Source organism: Tiliqua scincoides, chromosome 1 (assembly GCF_035046505.1).
Source record: "Tiliqua scincoides isolate rTilSci1 chromosome 1, rTilSci1.hap2, whole genome shotgun sequence".
NCBI classification, from domain to species: domain Eukaryota; kingdom Metazoa; phylum Chordata; class Lepidosauria; order Squamata; family Scincidae; genus Tiliqua; species Tiliqua scincoides.
The window spans coordinates 230,272,384-230,299,351 of NC_089821.1; the positions used below are offsets into that span (position 1 = coordinate 230,272,384).

Sequence of the window (26,968 nt, forward strand, 5' to 3'; positions counted from 1 at the left end):
AGGATTTATCAACTTTAATTTAATCCCACGCTTCTAAGAAGCCACTAAGTATCATTTTCCAAAGGTATGTAGTAACTTGCACAAGATCCCCAAAGGTTGTCAAAGCCAGAAATCGAAGTCAGATCTGAATAGTTGTTGGTGTTTGTATTTTCAAAGAGAGACCACAGTCATTGTTTCTTTCTCCCAGTAGTCTCTGGCACATCCTGAAGTCTTGTTTGCATCTAGCATAGGCTAACCTAGTTATGAGTGCAGAATATTCACTCCACATTACAAGCTGCAGACCAGAGCTTTTCCACCATGTCCAGGACACACCTTCTGCTCTTCTTTATCCAATCATACACTTTTTTTAGCTGAACACATTTTAGCTGGAAGAAGCATTGCCTCACTGCCCCATTCAGGTGTAGCCTTCGCACAATTGTTTTTTGTTTAAAAATCATACCAAAATTGAGCATCAGAGTGCTCACCCTGGAGCACTGTCACTTGAATGGCCTGTTACAGGGGAGGCACTGCAGGGAGTGTTACCACTGTAGAAACACTTACAACCCTTTATGGTTCTTTCAATATTTCAGAAAGGGAGGCAGATTTTGTGGAAGGAGCAAGAAAATGTTCATGTGATCCTACCCTCAATTTTGTCTCAGCACGATTGTACATTACAGCATCTCACTCTGAGTTTTCATTTGTATAGAATGTTGAATCAAATATACAGCATTCCTGATCTGAGTGAAACTTCAAATTGATAACTCACTAGTGGCAACTGATTTCAAGAGACCATATAGCTACACGCAGATGTAAATAATGAATGAAATGAATAAAGATAGAGATGTATATAAAGCAATTCAATACCACATTGTTCTGGTAGTATCAAATATACAAATCATATAAAATTGCCATTCTAGCTAGCGATTTGGTTAGAAATTCAGCTTGGGAACTATTTTTCTTAATCAGCATGTCAAAAATATATTACATCAGTTTCTTAACTTATCTCATTATGCTCCTTGATTATTTTTGTGAGGCCTTTCTCCATAAATCTCTGAGTGTCAGGATGACAAGTGAAGATAACTCTGACTCCATTCCTTACTAAGGAATCCTCAGCATCTGTCTCATTGTCCAGCAGCATTCAAATTGTTTAACAACACAACTGAACTTCAGTTTTTGACTTCATAACAAAATGAACTGTAAAGCACATGTGTGCTAAGCTTTGTGTTTTCCTAACACCTTATTTTGTTCCCTTTGACCAAATCATTGTTCATATAACAATGAACTATATAAGCAAAACAATGTTCTATTTCCCCTTTATCAGTTGTAAACCAGAAATGTCCTGCAGTACTGAGGCAGCATCAGGCACAGGGCTGTTCAGCCATTACATTCTGGGGTGCACTCTTCCTATATTAACCTCAGTTTTTTGTGTACCAAGAACTCCCTTTAAAACAAATAAATATTTTCAGTCTGAAGAGAACATTGAATGATGCCTGCCTTACTCAGACCTCACCTGGATTATAGTATCCAATTCTGGACACCACATTTAGAAAAGATGCAGCCAAACTGGAGTGGGTTCAGAGAAGAGCAACAAGGATGATCAGTGGTCTGGAGAACAAGTCCTTGGATGAAAGGTTGAGGTAACTTGGTATGCTTAGCCCGGAAAAGGCTGAGAGGGGATATGATAGTACTCTTCAAATACCTGAAGGGCTGCCATATGGAAGAAGGAACAAATTTGTTCTCGACAACTGCCTCTTAGAGTAGAACTAAATCAGTTAGGTTCACCCTGCAAAAGAGAAGATTCTGACTGGATATCAGGAAGAAATTCTTAACGATAAGGGGGGTTTGGCAGTGGAACCAATTAGGTGGTGGATTTCTTCTCACCAGAGGTCTTCAAGCAGAGGCTCAACGGTCACCTGCTGGAGATTCTCTAGGATTTCCTGCTACAGGCAGGAGGTTGGACTAAATCACTTTGTGAGTCCATTCCAATTCTATGATTCTAGAATCGTAGGGCAGGAAAGTAGGATTTTGACATTGTAACACAACAATCTCAAAAGTATCGGTGTTAGTTTTTAGAGAGCCCTCTTGAAGATCATGGCAAAATTTCCATTAATTTAAGTCAGGGTTGCCCAGACCCTGGCCCAGGGGCCACTTGCTGCTCTTGGGGGCTCCCAATCTGGCCCGTGGGGAACCCCCAGTCTCCAATGAGCCTCTGGCAACTTGCTGGAGCCCGTGCTGGCCTGATGCAACTACTCTCAGTGTGAGGACGACTGTTCAACCTCTCACCTGAGCTGTGGGATGAGGGCTTCCTCCACTACTTGCTGTTTCATGTCTCTGATGCAGCAGTGGCAGCAAAGGAAAGGCCAGCCTTTCTTTGTACAAGGCCTTTTATAGGCCTTGAGCTATGCAAGACCTTGGTTCATTCACTTAATTTCCATCTCTAATAAATTCATTTATGTAAATTTATTCAAATTCTAAATGTAAATTAATTCTTTTTTCCCCCGGCCTCCGACATAGGGTCAGAGAGATGATGTGACCCTCCTGCCAAAATGTTTGGACACCCCTGATTTCAGTGATAGTTGTGGTCTGTGCAACTGATTTGTGGGTTTCAAAAGCCCAATTATAACCTGTATCAAAGGAAAACAGTAAGTTGAGAATTTTAATTTTTCTTAATATATTGTTTGTTGGCAACCTTCAGTCTCGAAAGACTATGGTATCGTGCTCTGAATGGTGGTTCTGGAACAGCGTCTAGTGTGGCTGAAAAGGCCAATTCGGGAGTGATAATCCCTTCCACACTGGGAGCAAGTGCAGTCTGTCCCTGGTCTGTGGGCCTTCCTTCTTGGCCTCTCTGCCTCAGACTGTTGGCCAAGTGTCTCTTCAAACTGGGAAAGGCCATGCTGCACAGCCTGCCTCCAAGCGGGCCGCTCAGAGGCCAGGGTTTCCCACCTGTTGAGGTCCACTCCTAAGGCCTTCAGATCCCTCTTGCAGATGTCCTTGTATCACAGCTGTGGTCTACCTGTAGGGTGCTTTCCTTGCATGAGTTCTCCACAGAGGAGATCCTCTTAATCTTAGAGGAAATCTTAGATCTTAGAGGAGATCCTCCTTAGATCTTAGAGGAGATCCTCCTCTTAAGGAGAGGAGATTAATATAGATGCATTGTAATCCTACACACACTTCTGGACTTTTTCAGTGGAAATTTCTTCCATATAAGTGTTTTTAGGATCATAGCCTTACAATGTAATTCTATGCATACTTAGTGATAAGTAACTCCTCAATGAACTCAATGATATTTACTTCCAGGAAAGTGTGCATAGGCCTGCACCCAAACTTGAACACTTTGTATGGAATAAAGGCCTGGTTCCGATATTACACTGGCAGTGTGGTAGCTACTAAGAAGGCAAACGATCTGGATACATTCCATAGAAAAATTTCCACTTTCCATACAAAAACATTTATATGAAGTTCTATGCCATCGAACTAGAGCAGTGGAAGGAATTAACTGTAATTACTCTACTAACTGGGCAAAGAGGCACTTTTTCAAGAGTGGAAAGAGAAGAGCAGTGGAGGCAAGTAGGTGGGCAGAGGTGGGTACCGCCTACCAATCTGCTGCCTGAAGTGATTGCTTCATTTGGCCTCATAGTTGGGTTGGCCCTGATGATGCTAGAAAGCTGAAGCAAGGCATACGATACAGGCAGTATGGCTAAGGAGATAAAGGTTTGGGGAAGTATGGTGTGCAAAGTGAGATTTGCACTGAAGCCAATCTGCAACAAGTACCTGATGCCATTAAATTATGAAGGGAGATGAAAGAGAACCAGGAATCTAGCCTGGAATGGAACAAGCAAAGCTCTGGATTAACTCAAGAGAAAGATTAAATTTCCTCTTATGGATAAGATAAGCCTTGGCAGGTGGTGATTCAATTGGGTCTGCACTCAAAAGAACTGAAATTGATGGAGGAAAAGCTAGCCATTATGGGTCTTCTGTTGGTTTCTACGGTCTGAAAGGTCAGCAGTGAACTTTTCTGGTATAAGCAGCAATTTGATCACCTTTCAGCAAGGCAGGTCTTGGCACCCCTCCCCCCACAATGAATCTAACATTCCATAATGTGTATTTACTGGTTGGTTACTGATAAACATGGAATGCCTGCAATATTTATTTGCCTCTTTTAACCAGTGCCATTCTGATCTGGGTTTTCAGAACAGAGACTCTTTGGCTGTTGCTTATGGAACAATGTTTCTCAACTGGTGGTATGGGTACCACCAGGGGTACTTGAGGTGGTTTTTGGTGGTACTTGTGGAACCCCTGGACACCTGCCATCTAGCAGCGAGACCTGGAATGTGACACAACAAACAGCGGTAGGAGGCTCCAAAGCATGTTTTTCTGCACTCAAAAAAGCCCTCCTGTCCACCCTGAGCCTCTTACTGGTGTTTGCTGCGTTGCATCTGGCCTCCCAACCCAGAAGTAACTGGTGATGATGTCATTGCCAGTTACTTCCAGTGATACTCTGAAATGGTAGACCATGTGAGGTGGTATGATAGCGTATAAATGTTGAGAAACACTGTTACAGAAGATACGTGCTGGGCAATGACTAGCTCCATGCATCTCTCACCTGTGTGATCCTAGCTTGTTTCAGTTTTGTTTGGGGGTCTACTTTTGGACAAACCAGCATGTAGAACAAGGAGTTTTTGAGGTGGTGCAGATGCATATGGACAAGGGACCTCCCCAGGCCCCTACTTGGTTACTCCAATTTTAGTATTTAACCAGGATACAGTAGTCTGGGTGTGTGTTTGTTTTTGTTTTGGAGAGTACTAGTTCCCCTTGCCCTCCCCCAGAAAGATACCTGAACGAAAAACCATTGGAGCCCCTTTCCATACAAAATTATGCACGGGAAGGATAAAGTGGATAGAGAGATGCTCTTTACACTCTCACAGAACACCAGAACCAGGGGACATCCACTAAAATTGTTGGGAGGGTTAGGACAAACAAAAGAAAATATTTCTTTACTCAGTGTGTGGTTGGTCTGTGGAACTCCTTGCCGCAGGATGTGGTGACGGCATCTGGCCTGGATGCCTTTAAAAGGGAATTGGACAAGTTTCTGGAGGAAAAATCCATTATGGGTTACAAGCCGTGATGTGCATGTACAACCTCCTGATTTTAGAAATGGGCTATGTCAGAATGCCAGATGCAGGGGAGGGCACCAGGATGCAGGTCTCTTGTTGTCTTGTGTGCCCCCTGAGGCATTTATATGGTGGGCCGCTGTGAGATACAGGAAGCTAGACCTGAAGGGCCTATGGCCTGGTCCAGCGGGGCTGTTCTTATGGTCTTAACCACCCCCCCAAAAGGACAATGATTTAAAAAAAATCCCAAGATTCCAGATTTACAGGCCAGCCCGGAGTTTTTCCAAGCCCTGTCAGGGCTACTGCCAGGCAGTCCCAGAAGAGGTGCAGCTCTTCTCCAGCTGCCCGGCTGAAGGCACAGGAGCCGCGCCGTGGGGGAAGAGTGGCCCTTCCGGCCGGGGGTGCTTCTGGCAGTGCCAAGTGGAGCGGACTTCCTTCCCCAGTCAGTGGTCCCTCCACGAGGCGTCGGCCACGCCTGCCCGCCCCTTGGCCGCCTCCCTCTGCACGTCGACCTGCAGTGCTGTGCTGTGCTGTGCTGGGCTTCCCTGCGCCTGGAGCGTCTGCCCCGCGCGCGCCGGGTGTGGTGCGGAGCGCAGCCGGTGCGCGCGTGCGCCTTTCCGCGCGAGCCTCCAGACCGCGGCGCTGCGCCTCAGGTTGGCTTTGCGGAGGAGCGGATCACCTGCAGTGGTGGGGGCGCAGCTCCTCCCCCGCTGCCCCTGCGAAGCACAGCCCCCCCTGCCTGCGCTCGCACGGAGCACGGCGGGCTGAGCTGCCGCAGAGAGGGAGCGAGGCTGGCGCGGCTGCCCTGCCCTCCCCTGGAGCGCCCCTCGTCCAGCCGCCCGCGGCTCGTGCCGGCGCCCCACCAGCCCGCCCCGGGAGAGAGCCATGGCCGAAGGGGGCGAAGGCGAGGACGAGATCCAGTTCCTGCGCACTGTAAGCAGCGCCTCGCTTGGCCGCGTCCGCCGGGGCTTCGCCTCGCTCTGGGGGCGCCCGGGCCGGGGGCTGGCACCGGTCGCCTCCTGCTGCTGGTGGGGCTGGGAGGGGAAGCGAGGCAGGCGCCTCGGGGCTGCGACACACGCCGCGGGGGCAGGTGCTCAGCGTCGCTGGACCACCTCCGGGGGCTTTGTTAGGCGAGCTCTGCGTGACGGGCATCCCGAGTGTCTGGGAAGCCGCCCCCCCCCGGGCTCCCTTCGGAACCCGGCGAGGAGTTCCTGCCTGCACCCACCAGCCCATCTGCTCCAGGGATGTCTGTCCCGAAGCAGAGCTGATAGGGGTGGGGGCGATGGGGGGGTGAAGAGACGAGATGGGGCTTTGGGGCTGCACCTGGCACTTGGGGGGCACTCTCGGGGGAGCCTGGAAAAGCGGGGGAGGAGGGGTGGGTGGGTGCCTGTGTCTGAGGAGCAGCTCCCACATTGCGTATGGTGCGGGAAGCTGCCCGCTGCCACGCGTGTCGGCTGGGGGGGCACTGTGGGCGTGCGGGCGGGCGGGCGTCATGGTTCCCCCCTTGGTGCTGATTCTGCGGTGGCCACGGAACAGATCGTGGTGGGCTGCTTTCCCTCTCGTCTTGTGATGTTTGGTGTGCAGCTATCACTGGCAGGTGACCAGGATAAGCAGCCTGGTGAATACATGAGTGAGCACCATTTCCCCTGAACACCCGCTTCTCGCCCTCCCTCTGACTTGTTCTGTGTACTGCGGATATTCCACCAAGCAGCATTACTCAGCCCAAAAGCTGCAACTGTGTCTGTTCTCTTCTGGCAAAATCAAACAAGAGGACCAAAGTGGGCACCCTGGAGTTCTCCTCTCTGAAGGACTTGAGTGTGGTTGTTAACCACCCATGTCCTTAAATTGGAAGCCGCTCAACCACTGTCTTCCTAAATTGGGTCCTGTGTGGAGACTGCAGTTGTTGCTTATCCTGGAATACAGCTAATAACTGCTTTTATTAAGATGCCCTAACTGATTTTGATGCAAACAGTCCTCTCCAGTTAAACAAATATATGCATATAGTTTGGAGAAAAATGTGCTTCCGTTCTGGATGTGCATGGGCACTGGGCATTCGGTGATTGATGCATTGGTTTCATTTTTATATAATGTGGTCTGTGCTGAAAACATGCTAAGGAGGGAGGAACTGCATGAAAATAGAAAACTAAGCTACATTGATGATATTTGGTTGGTTTTATTTCTAAGATAGTACAATCGCAGGAGGCTTGGATCGTTTTCTTATATCATCTCCTCCTTAAGAGATACCTCACAGACATATTTCATACTTGCATATTTATGTTTCAGAAGTAGCCATTTGTGACTACAGTACAGTTATTACGCAGTATTGCCAGAGCAAATCCAAAACTAGAAACTTTTTACTCTTAAAGGTATCTGCTTATTGAGATACTTGCTGAGACTACTGTAATTTAAAACAAATAAAAGGATTTCAGTACATGAGGCTTTCTTGTTGTCTACTGTTCTGGTTGGTCCAAATATTCTGGAAGGTTTATGCAATTACATCCTTATTGTAGGTTTAAACATTAAGTGAAGATCATGGAGGTAGTGTTATTGAAATACTTAATTGGGGGAAAATGTAGTTATATGCTTGCTAATGTCTCTGGACATATAAAGTAATATTTGAGCTACAGCACTCAACAGCAAAAGCGCATTACGTAAAACCACTCCACTAGTTGTTCTGGCAATGAAGATCTAGAAATCCCAGCCTGGGATTATCTTTTTAAAACCCTCTGAGTGTTTCATTGGTAACATTAATGACCTTGAAGAAGGCAAATACGAACTGCCAGAAGACTTTGATGTAGTATTCTCACAGGTCTGGTAAAAGGTGACTCCCCAAAGGAAAGAGAGGGCTCTTGCTGATTGGCTTCCGCTCTGTAATTTCACTGTTCTTGTATGCGTGACATACATCCAATTTAACTACAGTACATCACACAAGTAACATATTAGGTATACCATGATGTATTATTAAATAATAGTATTTTTAAAAAGCTGTATAACACTGCAGTGGTATAAACATAGCCTACAACATAGATTCTGTTGCAAATTTTTCAGACTACATCCCATCGACTTCAGATGTGCTTGCGGAAACTCCCAGAGTAATTATAATGAATGATCATGGGTTTAAATTCCATCTCACCTGTGGATTAACTCTGTGGTTTTGGGCACACTGTTGTCATCTTTAAGCTGCACTTAGCCTCTTTTAAAATATTTCATTTTGCAGGCTTGCAAATTGAATTGGAATTGGAAGCCACTTTGCACGTTGACAGTTATGTATGATTAAGAATAAATGGTCCCACAGTAGTTCAGTGTGATCTGTATGCTCACATAAACAGAAGGAAAACATGATTATTTTCTGCAGATTATCTGGACATACTTCACTTTCTTGATCTTCCTACTGTAGCATTCATTGTACATGCTCACAAATGGATATGCAACGTTTTATTTGAATTAGAGTAATTTTTGACCAAGCTTGTTTTTTTGTTTCTGCTTCTAATCTAAATGAAACTGAAGTGAGTAATGATTTTTAGCTGACATTTTATGTTACTGTACGTCATTCATGTGACCCGAATCTGTAGCACATATCCAACACTGGGGCTGGAATAATCTAGCCCAGTGTTTCTCAAACTGTGGGTCTGGACCCACTAGGTGGGTCACAAACCAATTTCAGGTGGGTCCCCATTCATTTCAATATTTCATTTTTAATATATTAAACTTGACGCTGCCATGGTATGTGACTGCATTTGGGGAAATGTTACAGATATGTATTTTTAACAAGCTACTATGTATATTCTTTTAACAAAGGATAAGTGTGGGTAGGATTGCAGCCTAGGATTGTTAAAAATTTTCCTGCTTGATAATGTCACTTCCAGTCATGACATCACTTCTGGTGGATCCTGACAGATTCTCATTCTAAATTCTCATTCTCATTCTCATTCTCATTCTAAAAATTCTCATTCTCATTCTAAAAATTCTCATTCTCATTCTAAAAATGGGTCCCAGTGCTAAATGTGTGATAACCACTGATGTAGCTTAATAATCTCTCTAACTCCTTGAATAATGGCACCCCATTATTTTGTTTGCACCAAAATCCACATGAATCTGATGCCATCAGTGTTTTAAGAAGGTTCTGTATCTGTATAAATGAATCTGATGCCATCAGTGTTTTAAGAAAGCTCTGTATCTGTGGAATTGATTTTTCTATCATTTATATGTTTTCATTTCATGTGCTCTGAATATATAGCAGAAATTGAAAGTGTGCTGAACCTTGCCTCTCAGCTGTGTGCAATTTACATCCTAAAACTGTGTCATCATGGACACGATTGACTCTTGATTTCCCCCACCCACAACTCTGATCTTTTGCCTAAGCCTCATTACAGTATTTTCATGACTGACTTGATTTTATTCATGTGGTTTGTTGTATTTTTCTTTTAGGTAATCACTTTTGTTTGTAAAATGTTTCTTGATTCTTAAGAAAATACTTGCCGATAGATGGGTAATGTGACATGGGATATTATTAGTCCATAATAATTAGTCCAAACTTAAATATTAGTAAAAATTTTAGTATCTTTCAAATATTTTGCTATAGGATCAAAGTAGTGTAAAGACGCATATATCATATGATATGCTTACCATTGAGGACTTGCTCTGTATTTTGCTTGTGATTTTAATTACATTAATTAGATTTACTCCTAATGAAGCATTTCTGTTTTAGGCCATTGTGATTAAAAAGTTTATTTTATGAGAATTTCATTTTTAAGACATTCTGAAATAACCGAGGTAATAGTCCCAAACATACTTAACACTGCAATCCTAAGTGTGTGTGTTTTCTTTTTTCTCTCTATTCTGTTTCTAGGCATGCTTTCTTATTCTTGTATTTTTACCTCATGTGCCATTTTTTTCCACTATTGCTGCTTGTGTACATTCCTGTAAAAAAATGTACTTGTCACTTACAGCATGAATTGTGTTTCTTTTGAAAGAGGAAGTTGTAATGGAGTACCATCACAATGTTGTGATCATCAATGTGTTATGAAACCTGATAGTGTGGTCCAGATTTCTATATCTGTATCACTAGGTTAGTTTCATATCCTATACTATACATTCCTGTTCATTAATAAGGATATCATTGAACCTTAAAACGTATGATTTGAAACAATGTTGTATGCTTTTTTTTTTTCTTTTTTGCTGTTGGGTGACTTTTTTTTTCTCTTCTGCCAATGGAGGAGAAAGGATAAGGATAACAAATAGACGTTATAACAACTATAATTTGTTTTCACATAATCGGCTACAGGTTTAGTTTCTAACATTCTTAGATAAATTAACCTAATCTCTACTAATAAACAACCAGCACTCTTTTAAGAGTAGTTTCATGTACTGTAATGTTTGTTTTGAATACTAGTTCATAAAATATAATGATTAGCAGTAGATTTTCACTGTGGCTATACAGCTGAAGTTCCTCTACAGATACAAATCTGCTTGTGGCTTACATTGCAGGCAGAGCTGTACTTGCAATATTTATTAGTATTCTCTATACGTAACCTTCTGGAAAATGCTGCACAAATCTTTGGAAAGACCCATAGGCTGCCAATATAACATGCCCTTTACTGTGACACTGCTGAAGGGATTATCTGTGTGGTTTATCAGATGATCCCTGACTGTAGCAGTCCTGGCGAAAGTGAACTATGGATGCTTCCTGAGGTGCATTTTACTTTTACTCCAGCAATGTGGAAGATAGCATTTTATCAAAATACAAAGGAACAATTTAACTGTCTGATTCAGCATGGCCCAGAGCACTGGGTTATCCCACTCTGTTACTAATTAAAAACAAGAACAGAACCCGAAGAGAACATGTTTGCTCATTAATAAATAGCATGGCCTACTTAACCAGTGCAAATAGGGCTTTATTTATTTATATTGTAGAATATGTATGCTGCCCTTCAGTTAACTCCCAGGATGGCACTTGCATAAAGGCACTTGTATACACTTGTATACAATTCAAGTGTATTGAATTGTATACACTTGCATAAATGGCACTTGTATACAATTCAAGTTACAATGCAAATACAGATATCGTAATTTAAAACTGCAGAAGTTCTGCATAATGATATCATCAAGCATAAGAACATATGAAGAATCCTGCTATATCAGGCCAAAGGCCCATCTAGTCTAGCATTCTGTTTTCCCAGAGTTGCACACCAACTACCTCTGGGAAGCCCACAAGAGGAGAGAAAGGCTTACTTCTCTCCCACTATTGCTTCCTGTCATCTGGTTCAGGAGCATATTGTTGCTGAGCCTGGAGGAACCATATAGCCTTTGTGACTAGTAGCTGTTAATACTAGATCAGTCTTCCATGAATTTGTCGAATTCCTTTTAAAGCCATTAAACCTAGTTGACATGATCACATCTTGTGGCAGTGAATTCCACAAACTAATTTTATACTGTATGAAGGAAGTGCCTCTTTGTCTGCCCTAATCAGTTTTATTGGATGACTTCTAGGCTGCATCATATTGCAAATAAGAGAGAAGCATTTTTCACTATCTGCTCTCTTCATACAATGCACAAGGGTCAATCATGTCCCCCCTTGTCATTTTTCAAGGGAGCCCTCATCCCACAGCTAACATGAGAGGCCAAACAGTCGCGCTCACTCTGAGAGCAGTTGCGTCGGGCCAGTGTGGGCTCCAACAAATCTCTGGAGGGCCAAAGGCTCATTGGAGGCTGGAGTCTCCCTGTGGGCCACATTGGGAGTCCTCAAGGGCCGCAAGTGGCCCCAGGGCCAGGGTTTGGGCACCTCTGCTCTAGAACTTCATCCTTTATCAATTCTGTTTGACATAGTTCTTCAGACTCCATCCCTGAGAAAGGCAGTCCAGGCATGGGATATATATATCTTCTATAATGAAGACAGAGACAAAGAATTTAATGTAACTGCTAATCCCTTATTCTCTTGAACCTTCTCTTTCATTATTGAATGGCAGTGGTTACCAGACTTTTTTGACTGGTGACTCCTTTGATCTACTGGGTGATTGGCCGTGGCCCCCCATTAGGGCTACAGTCCTATACATTGTGTAGGCTGGTTTCCACAGTTCCCTGGCTCACAGTTTGGGAACCACTGTCTTATGGTCAAACTGCCTCCCTTGCAAGTTTCCTACTTTTGATGCATTTCAAGAAGTATTTATTGTTTGTGTTGATATTTTTAGTGATGTACTCTTCAGATTCTTTTTTCGCATCCCTTATGGTCAGCTTACATTTTTTCCCCAGCATCTGTATTCCTTTTTGTTCTACTCATTTGGACAAGACGTCCCTTTTCTGAAGGAAGCCACCTTGCCTCTTCATAGCTTCCTTGCCTCTTCATAGCTTCCGTGAGCCTTGCTGGTATCCTCCTGGACCTAGTGGTGTCTTTCTAACCTAGTGGTATATAAGGGGAGGGGGTCTTCACTGTCCATATTTTCAATAATTGTCATCACAGGTATGAGTTCAGTTTATTGAGGAACAATGTGTGAAAATTCTCTGCACTTACAATGATCCTTGGAAGACAGCCTGAATTTTCCATGGATTTTTGCTGCATTGTCCAGTCTCTCTACTTTTCTCTTTCTATCACCATGCAGGTGCATTTCTGTGAGCCCTGGCTAGGTGCAGTAATCCACTGCACCATGAAAGATATGTTGCTGATCCACTTGATGACATCAGTTAGTGCCCTCCCTCAGCTGCTAGCCAAGCTGCCACAAGTTGGGAGGTGGGTGGGAGAAAAAGGAGACAGAGCATGGTAGAAGGCAGAAGAAACAGGAGGATAAGACCTTGTATGTTATGTACAAAAAGGCAGGATATATGTTTTTATATATTTTAATTAATTGATCACATTTCCCAAGTTGTAGTTGGTATGGTACTATGCACATGACAGAAATATCACCAAAAATAGATGCTGCAGTGTCTTGGCTTGGACTTTTTTTTCCAGTTCCTTATCTGTCCTGCTCTCTTTGTAGAGAACAGCAGTAGTAATTTAGCAAACTGACAGCATCTTATGTAGTAAAGACAAAGGTACACCTGTGAATGCAGAGAACCTACAGGACCAAGCAACCTGGTTTTTCCCCACTTCCCTTTCTCACAGTCACCATGCTAGGCATTTATACAAATGAATGAAGGGCTTGCGAACCCCTCACGCATCCCCATTCAGACCTTCCCCTTGTTCTCAATCAAGAAAATGAACTGTGAGTCCTATTCTATATTTAGTCTTGTGGCAAGAGAAGGGGGAAAAACACCAGCCTATGCTTTGGAGCAGGGGTATCCATACTTTTTGGCAAGAGGGCCACTATTATTATTATTATTATTATTATTATTATTATTATTATTATTATTATTATTTATTAAACAGTATTTATATACCGCTTTTCAACAAAAAGTTCACAAAGCGGTTTACAGAAAAAAAAAATCAAATAAAAAAAATCAAATAACTAATGGCTCCCTGTCCCGAAAGGCAGCCACTAGAAAAGATGCTGCTGGGGTGAGGTAGGCCAGTTACTCTCCCCCTGCTAAATAAAAGAGGAGCACCCACTTGAAAAAGTGCCTCTTAACCAGTTAGCAGGGGTTCGTCTTCTGCTGGGGTGGTCACATCATCTCTCTGACACTGTGTTGGGGGCTGGTGAAAAAAAATAAATTTGAATAAATAATAAATGAATATATTAGAGATGGAACTTACATGAATGAAGGTGTCATGATAGCTCAAGGTGTATACAAGACCTTTAGCAAAGCAAGGCTGGCCTTTCCTTTGCTGCTGCTTCATAGATATGAAACAGCAAGCAGTGGAGGGAGCCTTCAGCCCACAGCTTACTCGAGAGGTCAAATAGTTGCTGTGAGTAGTCGTGTCGGGCTGGTGCAAGTCTCCGGAGGGCTCATTGGAGACTGGGGCTCCCTGAGGGCCGAATTGGGGGGTCCCCAAGGGCTGTAAATGGCCCCTGGGCCAGGGTTTGGCCACCCCTGCTTTGGAGCATGGAATCCCTATATACATGATATAGAAATGCAACAGGTTGAATCTATGATAACAATTTTTAATTAAAGCTTACATTTTTTTGCCCGTTATGTGACAGATTCCAGTATATAATATGAGATCAAACTGAGATCAAGACCCCTGAGATCAAGGAGGGATAGGGAGTGAGAAACTACTGTCATGCAATTGGTTCCTTCTCCCCTGGCAACTGGGTGGCTGCCCACTCATGCTGATGCTGCAGCAGAAAAAAAAAGAAAAAAAAAAGAGCTAACTGTTACCCTGTACATCCCTGATCTTGTCTGATCTTGGAAGCTAAGCAGGGTCAGGCCTGGTTAGTACTTGGATGGGAGACCACCTGGGAATACCGGGTGCTGTAGGCCTATACTATAGTCTTTCGAGACTGAAGGTTGCCAACCATTAAATATGTGGGTCTCTCAAGGCTTTTGCCTCCTGTTCCTTCTGTGGGTGGAGATGGAGTGGGGGAGAACAGGCACAGAAAGTTTTATGAGTAAGGAGGGAAATTTCAGGAGGAGAGGAAAGGCATGGGGTGTGTGTGTTCCTGTGTGCTTTACATGCAGAGGTCCCCTCCAGACTAAGTGCCTGTGGGCCCAGCGTAACCTGGTGCCAACTCTGAATCTACCCATTGTAGGATAGTTTCCAATATTTAAGTTTTTAAAGTGTCTTTTATAGTGTCTTATGATGTTTCCCTGTCCACAGAAAGGTATGCCCAGTGTCAGCTGCTGCCCCTCTTGGGACAAAGGCCTGCACTGGGCCCCCTCTGGCACACCCCATCTTGGTAGTGTATTACGCACTAGTATTGAGGGTTCAGGGGTTGACCTAGCCAGATGTGTTTCCTGATGGATATAGGCCCTTGGCCCTGTTGACTCCTGGTACCACCCCTGAATAAATGCTTCAAACTTTTTCACATAATTAACCTTGATAAGCCTATTGATGTTCATCTCAGATGAGGTAATGGTTAGAGTTTCTGTTAAGAAAGTTGGGGTATATATTTAGAAAATAAATAAAAATAATCTAATTTTGGTGCAATATAGCTATGTGTAAATTTTCATAAGACCCGATTCTTATTTTTGAAATGTGTGTTGTATGTCCTGATTTAAAAAAAATAATGCAAAGTAGCTAACAAAACCATTTAAAAACAAAGTGTAAAACATTTAAATAGAAAATCTAAGATAGCATGCAGCATTGGAATGCTTTGTGATAGTGCCAGCAGTGATTTTAGATATCTATTGTGAACTATTTTCAAAGCTTTGCAATCAAAATAGCTCCAGATTTCCATTCCATATATAGAAATTGCAATCACTGCAGCACTGAACATTGTAAACGTGTACCAAATTGCCTAAGAAGAGATTGCAAGGCAGACAGTGCCTCTATTTAAATCATGTGGTACCTTTGTGAGATTCACAATGTTCACAGGGAACTCTAAATGTGTAGTGGAAGTCCAAATACCTTAAAGATTTAATCTGCTCTAACTCTTGACCATAATACCATTTATGCAAGGGGGGGGGGGCAATAGAAATGGCCATTTTGGCCACCAAAGGCTTTTTCTAGCTGAACTTTTCAAACTTACGGAACAGCTGTCTTAGATTGTTGTTATTATTATTTAACAACAGTATTTATATACTGTTTTTCAATGAAAAGTTCACAAAGTGGTTTATAGAGAAAATCAAATAACTAATTGCTCCCTGTCCCTAAAGGCTCACAATCTAAAAAGATGCAAAAGAACTCTTGCAGACAGCCATTAGAAAAGACACTGCTGGGTTGAGAAGGGCCAGTTACTCTCCCCCTGCTAAATACAACAGGAGCACCCACTTGAAAAAGTGCCTCTTACCCAGTTAGCAAGGATTCTGTTCTGTTGCATTGTATCGTTGTCGACTATATACATTAGCTATGAAGTCTTTTTGTAAGAATAAAACATTTTGTGTGGTTTTATGCTGGTGAATTTAGTTCTTATGAGTCTGTTTCAAACTTTCATTTTGTCTATTGAAATCTCGTGGTATATTTTGGGAAATATTCTACATATGGTATAAATTCATAGGAGAAATTCCTCTGAGAATTTTGCTTTCCTGTTCCTGAACAATGGATTTCAACAGAAAATTTTATTAGCATTTCAACATTTGTCTGGCACTTTGTATTCCAGTTTCGTTGACTGTTGATTTTTCTTTATTTTAGGAAATGGGCCAAATGGTTATATAACAGACTAGCAAAGATTTGAAAAACTTCACTGTGATGCTCTCTTGTACATGTAAAGAGTAAATAGACCTTCTCTAGGAGTTTCAGGTGACAACTGATCATTGCTACTCCATAAATGAGCAATTTATTAAGAAATGAAAATGGTGAGAGTTTTTTTCTTAGTAGCATATTAGCCATTAGACACAAGAATATAATACCCTGTTTTATATCTTTCCATGCCATAGCATGTACATTGTGCAAATAAAATATTGGCTTTTCGCCTTGTGGCTTAAATTTCAGCAGCGAACTTAGTGGGAAACAACTGGCAAATTTTGTTTTCTGGTAATGTACCTAGTTGTTCCAACATTGGTTGGTATGCAGCTATGGCCCCTCCTGGACAACATGATTTTGTTACAGCCCAGTTCTAACCCCCACCCCGCCCCACTAATGCAGTAATGCTAAAATGGCTTGCATTACATCCTGTGGGGAGGGGACAGTTGTGGATGTCTCCTCTAGGTAAGGGAACATTTGTTTCCTTAACCGGGGGTAAACCTCCACAGTGTGGAGGGGTCTACTCAAACCTGCGCTAGCAAAACTGGGGCATAAGCTGCCTTGGGCATTTGATTCAGCATTGGAAAAGTGAGATATACAGGTCGTGCCTTGTTATCCAGTGGGGCTCCCTTCTGGAACCCCTAGTGCAGGTGTGTCTAAACTTTTTGGCAGGAGGGCCAGATCATCTCTCTGACACTGTGTTGGAGGGCCAGGACAAAAGAAGAATTAATTTCTGCTTCAAATTGGACTATTTACATAAATTTACATCAATGAATACATTAAAGATGAACCTTATATGAATGAATGAATTCTACTTAGCTTATTTATAATACAAATATTTCGAAGCAGAGACACGTCCCAACAAGAGAGAAACACATGAGGAAACATTTTTCACCAACCCCCCCCCCCCAGCACTTTACAAAAAGGCACAGAACCAAGTATCGGGACACAGAAGTTGACACAGAATAAGGATCTCACAAGCAACAGGGAGAAAGGGGGGATATTTCTGACTTGCAGGAGACACTCACTCTCCCAAACACACCAGGAGTAAGTTAACACAGAATAAGGATCTCACAGGCTTCTCCCTCCTACTCAGCAGTGCCCTCACCCACCAAAGCAAGCAAAGTCAAGCCAGCATGTCACCCCCTTCATAAACAGACCCGTGCTACTCCTTCCCGCTCCACAGCCCCCCATCACTCCCAAGCTAGTACTTAGAAGCAACCCACAGCTTCAGCCCTCAGGTCCTGCCCACCTCCCTCGACATAAATCACAACCAGGCAGCACATTCAAGCAGCTCAGGATTTCTCTCCCAAGAGTGCCAACCAGCCTGCCCCTCCCCACACAGAGCACACCCAAGCAGCATATTCAAGCGACCCACAATTTCTCACCCCCACTGGACATGCGGCCTCAGCTGTGGCTCCCCAACACCCAGTGTGTTTGCCAGATGAGTGGGGCTTCTGCAAAACTCTTTCACCCCGGTATCAGTGGTGAACCAAATCAGTGGATATTGAAGGTAATTTTTTTAAAATCAGTGGTTTCCAAACCTTTTAGCACCAGGATCTACTTTTTAAAATGATGCTGTATTGGGACCCACCTAACTTTATGAGACTTGGGGGGGGGGGAAGTTTCACCTTATCAGCCTCTCAAGCCTCTGTTTTATCCTTTTTGCTATGGTGAGGGGAACACCTTCTAGAGTGCTTGTTGAGCTTCATGTTGATTGGATTGGAACATTCTGGTGGCTTTGTGTTCCCCTTCACCTGACCTTTGATAGGGGCCTAGGCATGTTTGCCTACTCATGTGTGTAGCCAATGTGCATGTGCGGCTCAGTTTCACTTTCCATAGGGCTCAATACATTTTCCTTGCCAGCTTGGGGGGGGATGTCTTCCTCTTTTGGACTGCGTTCATTGGATCAGGACCATTCTGGTAGTGGTGTGTCCCCCTCGGCTTGCTCTTCCAAGTGGACTGAGGCATGATTGCTTACTCACAAGTAAATGCACACGTGCTGCTCTGTTTTACTTTCTATAGGGCACAATACATTTAATTTGTCAGCTGTTGGCTTGTCAGTTTTAGTTTCAAGACTCACCAAAAATCAGGTCTCAACAAACATTTTGGGAAATACTGCTTTAAATAAATAAATTGCTGGCACAGGTCCAGGAAGAGGGCTAGGATGCAGTGTCTGCCGTTGTCACAAAACGAATCCCTTTCTCAGAGTTTTCAATACAGCAGATTTAATGGGACACCCTGTTCTGAGAGATGTTGTCTCTGCCAATGGGGGGTGGGTGGGATCAAAACTCTAGCACATATGATTCATTACTGTCCACTGTACCCAGATTTGTGTCTACGATATCTGGAGTTGTTATTGACAAAGATAAGTGGTTGGTCTGATCAAGATAAGATTTGGTGCATCCTATCACTGGAGGATGTCAAGATATTAGGAAGAGTAGCTATTTTTCTGAAATTGGTAGTAAGACGCAGAAAAACGAGCCTGACATATTCTTCTGTTTGATGTTGTTAATGTCTTGATGTCTATGTTTGTCTCTGTATTATGCCAATAAAGCTTTCTGCCTGATAAGAGTTTTTGGAACCTTCCTTCTTCAAATAATCCTCTGCCTGGGGAAGGGCCTGCCCCACAGTTTGAGAAACACAAGAAGCACACCAGAGAATAACAATTAAGGATGTTAAAGCACAAGCTAGAACACAAGGGTGTTCTAGGCACAAGCTTAAAACATTGATGATACTGAAGCAAGTAGTAATTAAAGGGATGGAAGAGGACATGAGAACCAGCTTAAGTATAGCATTCATTTGTGCCTTTCTATAAAAAGCTATTGTGTACTGGCAAATAATTGACTTCTTTCAGGTTAGTCCCTTGTTCTTTAATGATCTACTTCCACTTTCATCCAAGTGATTGTTAATGTTTCAGTCAAACACAGCTATCACTGCTAAACTAACATATTTAACATTGAATGAATTATTTAAGGCTAGAGCTTTGATCAGAATCTGCTTTTTGTTCAAACTTAAAGGAAAACACACTTTGCTAAGCCTGAAAAGCATACTCCTGAAGATTAAGGATTGTTAAAGCACAGTTTTATGCATGTTTACTTGGAAGTAAGGATTACTCTGTTCTAAAACCTGGGTCAGACTGAAGTCTTTATTTTCATGTATTTGCTGCTGTACTCATTGGTCACAACTTAGTATAGGATTATGCATGTGTTGCAAGGTCAAAAGCAAAGTTCAAAAGCAAACTCAGTAGGCAAGAGTGGCGATTGTCTGCATTTGTTGCCAGCAACAGGCTTCTCAGGGACTCCTGTCCAAAGTGAAGAGAGCAATGAGAGCCATGTGGGAACTCTCAGAGCCCTCAGAGAGAGCAATTTTCCAGTGTGAGTCTCACTTATATTTGATTCTGGCTCCTTTGTTTGAGGAGTCTTACACTTCTCATTGGCTGGTGTGTGACATCATAGATGGGGGCTTTCTCAGGGTTGGCCACAGAAAACTTTACAAGTATTTGATTGATTGGTTTCAAGTTACAGATTCCAAAAAAGGCAAAAACATACATTGAGACATATAGAATTCAAAGATTTTAACAACCACTAGATGGCACTCTTTACTTAATTATTATAGAACTGGATTTTTGGTATATCTTTGTGCTTATGTCTTTTGCTATTCTTTACTGGTTTGACCTTGGTAGAGCTACTAGTGCTGTCTCTCTAACATTCCTTTCTGTCTGGTCTCATCAAACACTGTGGGCTTTCTGCCAACCTCTGTTTAGACTAAGCCCTTTGATCTTTCCTCTATTTCATGTGTGATTGTCTATATGTGACCTGTTACTGTGATGTATAGTGGTATAAACACATATTTAATACAAGACAAACTAACCTCTTACTGTAAAAAGGATTTTAAGAGACCTTTCCTATTCATTTTAACTAAATCCAGCTCCTTCTGTCAGCTTAGAGGCTCTCATGATGTTTTGCTGATCAGGGGACTTTCCCATAGATGTTATTTCTGTTATCTTCTGTCTAGCTGGTGTTTGTAGGTGTCTGTATCTTAGAAAATTCCATTTTTAATTAGCAACAGATAAACTGTCTTTGCCAAGGCCTTTCTATCTAATGTTGCTAGTTTTCCTCATTAAAATGTTTCTAACCTTTGTATAACCTTTAGTTTTCTCGCTTCTTGGTGCCAAGAGATATAACTTTTCGCATTTAATTGTTGCAAGTGCACTCTGCTTCCTGGCTACTTTCTATTTGTTCTCTTGTATGTTGTATCTAAATCTCTCTTTGAGTTGTAACTCCCTAGTTCCAATTAAAAGTATCAGGCAGGACCTTGAGTCTACAGAGGAGATACAGAGTTAGGAGTGCTTTTGCCCAAGATAAGAGTCTTATCTGTGAGGAGTAACTTTATACCACATTCCAGAATCTCCTTGTTAGACTCTTTTAATTAACTTTTGCCAGACATCTGCCTCTCAAGGTTACATTTTCAGACTTGTGGCTTTAAGCCTTTTTCAATAGCTTTTTCACCTTTCTGTGTATTTTATGGTCCTCCTTTTATATTTAGTAGAGAGAGAATAACTGACCCTCTTCACTCCAGTATAGCATCTTTTCCAGTGTTCTTCTGCATTGTTTTAGCTGTGAGCCCTTTGGAACAAGGAGCCATTTAATTATTTGATTTTGTCAGTAAATTGCTTGTGAATTTTTTTGTTGGTGGGGTTAAGAGCTTTTGTCAAACAATTAGTATTTATTTACACAAGTAATTAATTGTGACTAGATTTGTAGGAATCTTCCTTTTTTTGTTTCCTTGAGCTATTCTGATTTGGTCTGCTAGTTTTTCCCTGATTAGTACCTCCCACATTCTCATAAAAGCAAAGGAAGCTATTCTCTTTTTTGGTGTTTTCCTACACAACACTATTAGTGACTGGAATCAAAAGGTGCAGACTAAGGTGAAATAGTAAGGCAGTGTCTTCTAACTAATCTATTAGCTAGAATCTATTCTATGCCTTACTATGTCTTTTGCATGCTCTTCAGTATTTTTGCATATTTCCACACATCCATATAAACAAGTGTCTCCCCCTGTACTAAACCAAAGTTTGCAGAAAGAGTTGTTAGTTAATTTGTAAAAGCTCTATCCAATCGGATGGGACTGAGGAGGGTGGAATTATAAATAGTAAGCCATAGAATAGCCATAGCCTCCTATCTCTGTGGTTTGGAGAATTTTTGTGAGTTTATTCACAAGAGTCGTGGGAATTGTGGCCAATGTATTGAATGAAGAAAGTTCTTGATGAAAATGTGTAGGTGTACTATTGTTAGAATTATGGTTAAGACGTAATATTTCAATTTTGCATTTCCTTGCTGTCTGAGGTTTTAACTTGCTGCCATAGGTGCAACTCTTCATTTATTGAATTCTGTATTCAAAATCAGTGAAATAGCGCTCTGTAACAAATAGTTATGCATGGTATGTTCATTTATCTATCATACTTGGCTATTGAAAATGAGTATGAATAAACATTTTTTGTTTAACTAGCCTTTCAACAATTTGAAAACAAAAGCAGCATGAGTGCTTCCAGATTAGCATTTACTCTACAATTTCTACTGTGCATGCTTTCAAGGACCTGCATGACTTTATTTAAGAAATTTATATCCTGCCTTTCCCATGCCAAAGCAAATGCCCAAGGCGACTAACAAAGCTTGTAAACAAGTACAAAGTATAGCAACAGGTAGAAACATCAAATGAGGCATTAAAAACATTGAATTTTCACATTATATAATGGAACATAACCAAAACTGAGTAAAAAACTAACAGTTAAAGTCATTCCAGGGAGGCAGTCAAGTTATAGTAGTACTTTGCAGGCATAGAGGGCAAATACCTACTCAGCAGCCAAATGCCAGGCGAAACAGGTATGTTTTGAGCCTTTGCTGAAATGCCATGAGAGAGGGAGTAGTTCTCAATTGCTCTGGGAGGAAATTACATAGTTGTGGCACCACTACAGAGAAGGCTTGCCCCCAAGCTGCCACCCCTCTCACTTGGGACAACGGCGGCACTTGTAGAAGAGCCCCCTCAGATGACCTAAGAGGGTGGGCTGGAATTGAATCATTGCCTGTCAGTTTTTTCCTTGTGGTTCATCTGTATTCTTTGAAACTGCAGAACATCATTGTTTTAAAATAAGCAAGATACATTTTTCTGTTGGTGTATTACTGTACAAGTTGAAAACTAACAAATTAAAATTATTAACTGTGCCTTGTGATCCATTCCCCCATTATTTTTTTGCAATCTCAGAGCAAGTGACTCACTGCATTTTTATTAGCCATACTAGCACCCCCATCTGTCTGCTTATCTCTCTATGCCTGCTGTTTGCTTCCAGGCAAAAGATAAGAGCTTCAGCACTGGCTCCCTGAATCAGGAATGTGAAGAGTAGAGGCAGGCAAGAGCTGGAAAATAGAATGCTTGAGGTGCAGCAGTGCATGAACTGGGTTTGGCCTTCATTCCTCCAGAGCCAAGAGGAGTGTGGAGAAGGTCTCTGCTAATTGCCTAGCCTAAGAGTGTGGGGAGGGGAGGCAAGTAATTCCCACCCTTCTGAGAATGATACAGAGTTGGAGATCAGGCCTAGGGGAAGATGGAAGAAAAGGTTCTGTATATACAGGCTATTGTAGGGGGCTGAAGCAGCTCCATTGCTGGTTACGTGAAGTGCCAATCCTTGTTCACTTTTGCTAACTTTTAAGACTTTTATCTGTTGCATTACATTGAAATTGTGTTCCTAAAAACATTTAAAAATAAAAATAACTTGGGAAGGGGTTCTCCCCCATCCTTGTTACTTACCCAAGGCAGAGATGTTTCATGTGAAAGGACAATGTGAATTTTAATTGAGGAAATGGTGCTCTGTCCTGTGTAATGTGGAATCACTATACAAATGAAGTCTTAATGGAATGATCATTGAGGACAACTCAGCCACCCAACATCACAAATGATTGATTTTTAAGAGTGAGGTGGCAAACAAGTGTTCAGTGCACAATATAGAATCCTGCTGGAACAGGTAAGCACAGTGCAGAGGGTGGAAATGGGGTGGGGGGAGGACAGAATGGGGTTGAGATGGGTTGGGAGATGAGCAGATTAGACCTGGGAGGGAATGGGTTTGACGGTAGTGGCAATACGCTTGTAAGTGAAGTAGGCTTTTACTGGCCCATAGTTGCACAGCAGTAGTGGGTGAGGGGCTATGTTTGCAAGTGAAAATGGTTATGTACTGACCAATGTTTGCCAGGTGCTGCAAACGGCTGACAGGCTTCCAGTACCTTATGGGGCTAAATTTGCAAGTAAATAGGTCTTTATTGGCCCATGTTTACCTGGCAGTAGATGGCCAGGTTCATTCCATGTAAGGGGATACACTTACAAGTGATGCCCTTTAATTACTAATGGTCGCTAGGCAGTAGTTGGTGAGCGTTTAGCACCCTAGAGGGCCAGGTTTGGGGAGTGAAAGAGGACCTATTGGCCCATGGTAGCCTGGCAGTGGCTGGCAGCACTCTATATGGGCTGAATTTGCAAGTGAAGTAGGCCTTCATTGGTGCTGGGAGATCGGACTACTATGAGTTTACATATGCAAACAGACACGTGTTAATGCACAGACCTTCCTGCACTTAACTATAGTATTCACAGGCTAGATGGGTGTTTGTTAGCCCGTGTTGGTTAGTTATTTCTTGTGGCCATCGGCCAGGCTGAGCATGGCCCTTATTAGCAGCAATGGCTGCGTTATATTGAGCATGACGCTCATTAGCAGCAACGGCAGCAAGTGAAATAGGCCTTCATTGGTGTTCAAAGTCAGAGACCTATATGCTTTATATTTCAAATAAGCATTCTGGCCATTAATAGACTTCTGTCATATATTCTATTTTACAGACCTGATTTGGTTCATCGGCCTCTTAGGTTTCGTTAGCCCCCTTTTGGCTACTGGCCAGGTTGAGCATGGCGCTCATTTAGCAGCAGTGACTGCCTTTAGTTTGAGCACGGTGCTCATGTTTTCGTTATCCCCTTTGGCTACCAGCCAGGTTTAGCAGCAGTGGCTGCTGTTAACTGAGCATGGCGCTCAGGGCAGCATGGGCTGCAGTTTTATGTCGAGCATGGCGTTCATTCGCAGCATGGCGCTGCAGTTTATCGTTTGTGACACTGCCTGTGGGAGCATGGCGCTCAAACCCTCCCTAGGTCCGGGGCGGTGTTCACTTCTGCTTTCAGCTGTTGAGCTAGCGCTCTGAGCTGCATGGCTCAGTTTAGGACTTTGGGCCATGATGGCCATTTGGGAACAGTTGGGTGTGTTGATTCACCTTGGGTGGTTAGAGCCCTAATTTCATGACCCGAGCTCATGTCCTTTCTTCTTCATTGCAGGAAGCTCCTGGTCCTTGCTAGTTCAGGTTCTTCTGATTGGGCACTCCATCCTTTTCTGGGCTAGGAAGAGGGCAGTGAGCTGCAGGTTCGGCACCCAACTGGGGCTTAGCGAATTCACCAGTGTTGGAAGGGTTGCTCTGAGGGGCATGAGATGGGGTCAGTTTATGCCTGCAATTTGTGAGTTTTTATATTCTCAGCTGCCCCCGCAGATTATTCTAGTACACTTAGGTGAAAATGATTGGAGCCAGAGGACTTCTATGTCCTCGAGGCTGCAGATCCGCAGGGACTTCTTACTGATCTGGTTGTGGTTCCCAGGAATGAAAGTCCTATGGTCCAACCTCCTACCCAGATGGGTTTGGAGGAATGCCAGGAGTGTTCGTAGGAGTGACGTTGCCCATAAGAGGGTCAGTGCCTATGTGGGGCGGCTGGTATTGATTCAGGGTGGGGCCGTTATCCAACATCCACAGATTGTGTGGCAACGGCCTGAACTGTTTCGATATGATGGAGTACACTTAATACCTTTGGCCACAGATACTTTCTTGTCTGACTTACATCAGGGCCTGAAACTGTTTTTGTGGGGCGGTGGGGACCAAGTGCCAGGCTGACCCTCCCAGGTGGCAAGAGATATGTGGGGTTGGGCAGGTAGGCCTAGGCTATGGTGTACCATCTGAGGTATGCAAGGGCTGGGGTGAACCAGAACCGCTTCCATGATGCCTGACCAGCTTGAAGGAGGCTGGCTGGTGAGTCCCTGGACTGGAATAGGCAATGCCCACGTAGGGTTTAGTTGTGGGTTGTGCCATCCAGCTGCCTTGACCCTCAGGGGTTGGTGAGGATAGGCAAGCTTAGTCACTGGACTGAGTGATGCCAGGAATCAGATTGTACGCCCGTTGATATCTCAGGGAAGTTTGGCGGCTAGGTTGTCTTTCCCCAATTTAGATCCCCGCACGTCAAGTTGGGTTAGTCAGTGCCCTGCTGTTTATTGAATTAATTAAGTGGCCCAGTTTCATTCCAAGCCTGTGTCTGTGCGTTTATTGGCGGTACGGGGTAATCCAAGGCCCCTTCTGAGGTATGATCTGCTTGCACAGATCTACGTGGACTTGCACCGGTGATATCACTGGCACATGTCCAAGTTAATCCATGGTGGCTGATGGGTCTTACCATAGGACAAGGGGTAAGTGCCCCCTTACCCAGAGGAAACTTCCAGCAGCCAAAATTCCCCTGAGAGATGCAGCAGAGGCCTCACTGGCACTGCTGCATTGCCACATGGGTGTTTAGGGAGGATTTGTATCTCTGAGGGCACATTCCTAACCCCTTATGTCAGTGCTTTCCAGCACTGGCATGGGACATGTGCTGCATCCTGCAGTTGGGTGTCACTCACGGAGGCCTCCTCAAAGTAAGGGAATGTTTGTTCCTGAACCTCAGAGCTGCATTGTCCTTATGTCAGTACTGGAAAGCACTGGCATAAGGGGTTAGGATTGCGCCCTGAGCAAATACCAAGTCTGCTTCTGCAGAAAGTATACAGTATGTATCTTGTATTGTATCAAGTTAAATCCCCAAAGAGCACAAAATCTTCAGTCATTTTAATCTGGACCAGGTGTAGACTGTGAATAAGGTTGGTCCTTAAAAGTTTTAGTATAGGGTCACTGATTGCATAGCATCATTCTTCATGTTAGTGACACAATGGCTGTATTCAGACATTTAGATTTGATGTGGATTATAAGAGCAAGCCTCAGGCTTTTTCTCTTTCTCTCTCCTCAACACTTTCCTTGCACACAGAGATTAAAAAATTTCCATTCCTAGCTTGAAGCAAACCATAGTCTGTTACTTCATCTGTTTGTGCTTGAAAGTACAGTAGTGGTAAGTTCAAACAGAAAGATGCTTCTGAAGTATCGTCAGCGTAGGATACTGAAAACCAAGGCACGGAATAAAAATTAATTAAAACTTCCAAGAGAAGAAAAGGTTTAGGAGAGGAGAGAGTGGAAGAGACAGAAAAACTGAACAGAAATGTGCAACATTTGAGAGAGGAGCAAAACCAAGAGAAAACAGCTCCTGAAACCCACACTCTGGCAAGAAATTCACGAATGGCCCAGTCCTACTCGGAGGAAGTGCTGTACAGCACTTTGCAACAGTGCAGGGAGCTGGCGCACCACCAGGAAGGCCAAAGCCTTCCCATGTGTGCCAGCAGCACAGTGGAGACTGGCCACTGCAGGTAAGCCCAGTGCTTGGGGCAGAATGGGGTAGGGGGAGAGGGGGTAGGGAGTTGAATGGGGTGGGGGGAAGGTCCAAAGGGCAGGAGATGGTGTGGGTG

General features: G+C 43.2%; 1 protein-coding gene across 9 annotated transcripts in view; it reads left to right on the top strand.

Annotated features, from left to right (window-relative positions):
- The first annotated feature begins 5,657 nt into the window (after positions 1-5,657).
- The window catches only part of RYR2 (ryanodine receptor 2), a 383,349-nt gene continuing 362,038 nt past the window's right edge, over positions 5,658-26,968 (top strand). For all 9 annotated transcript variants that reach the window (XM_066617218.1, XM_066617226.1, XM_066617235.1 and 6 more), the window contains exon 1: positions 5,658-6,023. In XM_066617218.1, the coding sequence (XP_066473315.1) occupies positions 5,976-6,023 (48 nt within the window). In that variant the 5' untranslated portion in view covers positions 5,658-5,975. The remainder of the gene's footprint in view (positions 6,024-26,968) is intronic.